This window comes from Sinocyclocheilus anshuiensis, unplaced genomic scaffold (assembly GCF_001515605.1).
Source record: "Sinocyclocheilus anshuiensis isolate Anshui unplaced genomic scaffold, SAMN03320099.WGS_v1.1 scaffold882, whole genome shotgun sequence".
Taxonomy (NCBI): Eukaryota; Metazoa; Chordata; class Actinopteri; order Cypriniformes; family Cyprinidae; genus Sinocyclocheilus; species Sinocyclocheilus anshuiensis.
The window spans coordinates 242,232-248,123 of NW_015540910.1; the positions used below are offsets into that span (position 1 = coordinate 242,232).

General features: G+C 34.8%; 1 protein-coding gene across 4 annotated transcripts in view; it reads left to right on the forward strand.

Moving 5' to 3' along the window:
- Window positions 1-5,892, forward strand: part of LOC107689227 (vezatin-like) — a 32,465-nt gene that overhangs the window by 22,432 nt on the left and 4,141 nt on the right. For all 4 annotated transcript variants that reach the window (XM_016487157.1, XM_016487158.1, XM_016487155.1 and 1 more), the window contains 2 exons: window positions 2,290-2,387; window positions 3,575-3,779. In XM_016487157.1, the coding sequence (XP_016342643.1) occupies window positions 2,290-2,387; window positions 3,575-3,779 (303 nt within the window). The remainder of the gene's footprint in view (window positions 1-2,289; window positions 2,388-3,574; window positions 3,780-5,892) is intronic.

Genomic DNA, 5,892 nt, shown 5'->3' on the forward strand with positions numbered 1-5,892 from the left:
GCCGTGTGAGACTTGTTTTTATGGATGGAAGCTTTTTATTTAACTTCTTTTGGACTGATGCATGCAACACCCACTGAGTGACATTAAACAGCCTGAAAGATCAAAAACAATTTTTATTATAACTCCGACTGGATTCGTCTGAAAGAAGAAAGTCATATACACCTAGGATGACTTGAGAGTGAGTAATTTATGGGCTAATTTTCATTTTTGGGTGAACTAACCCTTTAAGGCGCTCGGAGCGCTCTTGCAAAAATGCGAGGTGCATAAACAGCGCACAGAACGCCCACTGCCAACCGAAAACAATTCAAAAAAGGCGCCTCTCACGGCAAAAAACGCGTTCTGTGTGATCGGGGCCTAAGACATTTTTAAGGTTACAAAAGATTTCTATTTCAAATGAATGCTGTTCTTTTGAGTATCTATTCATCAAGGAACCCTGAAAAAAATGTATCACAGTTTCCACCAAAATATTAAGCAGTTTTATTAACTGTTTTCAAAATTGATAATAATAAGAACTGTTATTAATAGTAATAACAAATAGTATTTGCTTTAGCAGCAAATCAGCACAATAGAATGATTTCTGAAGGATCATGTGACACTGTGAAGACTGGAGTAATGATGCTGAAAATTCAGCTTTGCATCACAGGAATAAATTACTTTTTTTTTTTTTTTTTTCTAGTTGTGATAATATTTCATAATATTACTGTTTTCATGTATTTTTGATCAAGTAAATGCAGCCTTGATTTGCATAAGGGTCCTAATATTAATTATTAGCAGCGTAGTTTATGTAATTGAATAGTTTTATAAAAAGCTGACTCTTTTATTTTATTGTAATTTAAATATTCTTAACAGTGTCACAAATCCTGGTACCATAAACTTTTCATCAGGGGGAAGTCGTGGCCTAATGGTTAGAGAGTCGGACTCGTAACCTAAAGGTTGCGAGTTCGAGTCTCGTACTGGCAGGGATTGTAGGTGGGGGGAGTGAATGTACAGCGCTCTCTCCCACCTTCAATACCACGACTGAGGTGCCCTTGAGCAAGGCACCGAACCCCCAACTGCTCCCCGGGCGCCGCAGCATAAATGGCTGCCCACTGCTCCGGGTGTGTGTTCACGGTGTGTGTGTGTGTTCACTGCTGTGTGTGTGCACTTTGGATGGGTAAATGCAGAGCACTAATTCCTAGTATGGGTAACCATACTTGGCCACATGTCACGTCACTCACTCATAAATGGGTAAAAAAAAACGTAAGACAATAAAAAAGGATATTATAAGAGATTTTTTAGTCAGCTGGTAATAATGCAGTTATTATAGAAAAACTTTTCACGGCAGAAACCAATTGACCAATCAAAATCAGTTATTGCAGAGAGTTTTGCCACACGGAAGTATGACCATATAAGTGTCTATGAGCTCTCGAAATGACGTCCTCACCATATAATAGGTGCGTCAGCCTTTGTGTGTTTCTGTGGTAACAGAGTGTGTCTTGGGATATTTTTAGAGTTCCTTATTTGACTGATTTCCCTCCCTTCGGTTATTTTAGGGAGCTTTAGGGAAGTAGGAGGGTAATAAAGGACAGAGAGAGAGGGATGGGGTGGGTGACGTCCTTTACAGAATCAGGCCACAATGCACAAGTAGGTGAAGTGATGCCCAGCGTCATATGATGACCCTCCTCAGGCTGGTGCTTTTAATCGAGGAAGGTCAAAGTTCAGCTATGCAGTTGTTTGATGTACTTATGTACATCTGCATGTGGGTGCCAAGCAACAGCAACTATTTTTTACTTAATTACTTAGCACAAGACCCAGTAATGCATTTCTGCAGGCATCACAGTTTGCAGCAGATTAAAAAAAAAGGAAATATGACTACAAATATTCTTGTAAAATATTAATGTGACTTGATATTGTTTGTTTATTCATTCATTCATGTATGTTTATCCATATATGCCAATATTGGTAATGTTTTGACCCTGTACAGTTTTTTAAAGGGACTAACTGGCATCATTGTTCTCTCCTCTGTTAATATTTCTATAGCAGATTTCAAAATGTTCAGTATTTTATACTGTAAATTATAATATTGTGATGCCTAAATTCACGTGTATCACACTATTTGTTTTTGAAGGTCTTTTTAAAAATCTAGTGTAGATTTATAATATATGTCAGTTTTTGGCCATAATATCACAATGAATAACAATACCACAACAAGCGACGTTTGATTCACATAGAAACTGAATTTGTCCTGTGTCATTTGCTGAAAGGAGACACACATTAACAGGATACTGTGTATTTGTGTGTGTTCCACAGAGAGTTCAGATCAGCCAGAGGAAACAGCTGCCCCAGATCCCCCTCCTCCTGCCCCCTTTACACACATACAGGACAGAGACCCCGTCCCAGAGGAACAGGTGATGTGTCTGTGTGTGTACTTTTAAGCATGAGAGAAATATCAGCATCTGTATTATTCATTATTACTGCTCATTTTGATGGGCAGTTGATATGGGTCGATGACATGTTCGTTTTATCTATAAATCTATGAATTTGTAAAAATTATGTTATATATATGTGTGTGTGTGTGTATATATGTGTATATATATATATGTATGTATGTATGTGTATATATATATATATATATATGTGTGTGTGTGTATATATATATATGTGTGTGTGTGTATATATATATGTGTGTGTGTATATGTGTATATATATATATATATATATATACATACACTTTTTTGGCACAGCTGTCCTGATATAGTAATGGAAAAAAAAAAGAGTAATGAAATTAAGCATTTTAATTAAGTAATTTGGCATATTTTATTTTTTATATAAATAATTTGAACATATTAATAATATTGCTTATTGATATTTGAAAATTGTCTGCCAAATCAAAGTCGTGGTACAACCAACATGCAGAAAACATTAAGGAAAAAAAGGAAATTATATAAAATAACCACTACAGACCCTCATAACTGTGTCAAAGTCAGTAAGCGCCTTAAAATATGAAATAATTTGACCTTTTTATAAGGCAACATTAGTTCAGGCGATGCAACTCCCAAAAAGCATATGAATTTATCAGTTCATAAAAAAAAAAAAATCGAAGTTCTTTAAAAAACTGAATTAAAAGCTACCTGAAAAAACGACCTTAAAATATTTGTTTAAAAATGGTAGGAATATTAATTAGGAAATATACACTAGCATAAATGTAAGGAGAATTGAAAATCTATTTATTTTTACTTCACATGCATTTTAAACAAGATTTACTTAATTATTTATAATTAAATTATTATTTATCATTGACCCATGCAAGTATTAAATTTCGCCACAAGCACAACTTATATTTTTGTCCAAACTCCAAATCTAGTTCACTTGTTTATTGTTTGTAAGTGAAGTGCCTGTTATTGTTGTCATCAACATTTTTTCCCCCTTTATATCTCACAAAGGATTTCACAGATGTAAATTGTGGAACAAAGCAAAACAAACTGCTAAGATTGAAGTGTTGTTATTAGCAAAAATGCAGAGAGATTCATAAACAATTAACAATTTTGTGGTTATTAGCTTAGCTGGGATTAAAAAAGATGCTTTTCTTGGCCAGGAGCTGGAGGCATATGTCTCGGACTCAGACTCTGAGACGGAGTGGAGAGGGGTCACGGACATGCTGTCGCCATGGGAACAGGAGCACCAACGTCGTGAACGTGAGGAGTCCAGACGTGTTTTACTCGAGCTAAAATCCATCCTGGGAATCCGAACATCAGATGGAGAGAGAGACAAGCGCAAGCTTCTGCTGTTCAGTGATCAGGGTACTACATGCACAAACACATAATATTTTAGTATTGTTCTTTCCCAGAAGTACTTTTTTTTTTTAGTTTAAGTGAGTCGGCTGATTCTGTTTTAGTTCTTACAACAGTCCATTTCAGTGGGGAATAAAAAAATAACTATGATATAATTAAATATTTTGTATTTTGTAAGTTGCTTTGGATAAAAGCGTCTACTAAATGTAAATATTTAAGACGTGTATATTTTTCTTGGACAATAATGCTAACTAGACAAATGCTAACCAAGCGAATCAGTCCAGACAGTTCATTTTAATAAACTGGTAAAACAACAAACAAATAAACAAACGGTTTTTACCAACTTTTTTTGTTATGAGAAAAATGTATACTACTGTACTTAATTTTTTCAGCTGTGTTATTTTAGCATGATTTATATACTATTATAGTGTTTGTTATTTTGAATGAGGTTTTTAATATTTTTTAGTAATATGTTTTAGTAATTTTATGTGCTTTTGTCATTTTTATTAGCTTTTTTTTTGTTTGTTTGTTTATTGAAATGAATTGTCTGAACTGATTTGCTTAGCTGGTTTCAAATCTAGTTTTGTTGGTTATTTTTGATTCAGTTTTAGTACTTCAACCAAACATTTTTTTCAGGCAGCATTTTAAATTTGGAGGTTTTTATTTTTGCTTTTCATCATTCATGTTTTGTTTTGTTTTGTATTGTTTTGTATTTTGTTTGGTTTTGTTTTGTGTTTTGTAGGGGTGTCTCCGACTAAGGATTTTCATAGTCGAATGGGAATTTTCGAATCTTGCCGATATTCGACTGATAGTCGAATCATGTTTTGGGGGCGGGGCAAAATACATTACCAAGAGTCAAGTCAGACATTCGACAGTCATAATTACGTTAACACACAGGGAAAATGTGTAACGGATGCCTCGCAGATACAAATGGGGTAAATAATGTTTTATCTTTTGATTTAAAGATAGTTAACATTAAACGTAAGCGAAACCCTAAGAATTCACAACATGTTTTACAATAGTGCTCTCATTACAACGTTGTGTATATGACAGTATGTTCTGCATTTCTGTTTTGAGCTGCGCACGCTGAAGATGACCAGTAGAATGAAGCAGCAGGTTTTTAATCAGTGGGATTTAACTCATCATTTATCTGATACGCTTTGTTATTTATACAACATAAAGTTAATATTACGACTTACAGGCTATCTGCACAAAATGCCCCAAATGCATGATGAACGTGTCTGCGCGGCTCTGAATGAACTCCTTTTGTGGACGCGTTCTTCACGCAACAACGTGCAGAACCACGGCAACTAAACTCTAATAATTCACAGCGTTTTATTACAATAGTGTTCTCATTATAATGTGACAGTCCCAGTCATAGTCATTAATATTATGCATTGTTGCTTGTCCTGCTCGCGCTGTGCGCTGAAGAGATAATCACCGTACAGTGAAGTAGGCCTACACCACCGTACAACTCAACCAAATGCATCTTATACAAGATAAATAATACACGATATGTACTGAAATGAACTGAACTGAAATGTTTTGAAATGACTTGAAATGAAAAAATCCAGTCTTTCACTCTGCCTGTGTCAGTTTGAGTCTTGTTAAAGTTTTAAATCCCTGCCGCCAAATCACTTCTCTGTCGGTCACGGATTATGGAAAGTAGGGGTGGTATTCACGCACGTTAAAATATTTATTTGAAGCTTCTTTCTTTTAAGATTCTTATTTACAGCTTACAGCAAATAGGCTGTATAGTAACTTATTGGGAGAAAACTGGTAGTTCTATGTGAAATCAGACATTTGAGCACCCCCATATAGCCAAAATGGCATGATCATAACACCTCTGCGAATATTTGACTGTGAGATTGGTAGTTGAATCAGGCTCCTCCTATCGAAGCATCGAATCGTCGACTATTCGGGGTCACCCCTAGTAATCAGTAATCAAATTACAATTTTAAATAAGTAATTTGTAGTGGATTACTTTTTTTTTAGTAACTTACCCAACACTGCATATAAAATACATTTACTTAAGACATATTTGAGCTTGGTATATCGCATTTTATAATTTTAAGTTCATAAATGTTTTGAATAAAAAGGGTAAAAAAAAAAAAAATAATTG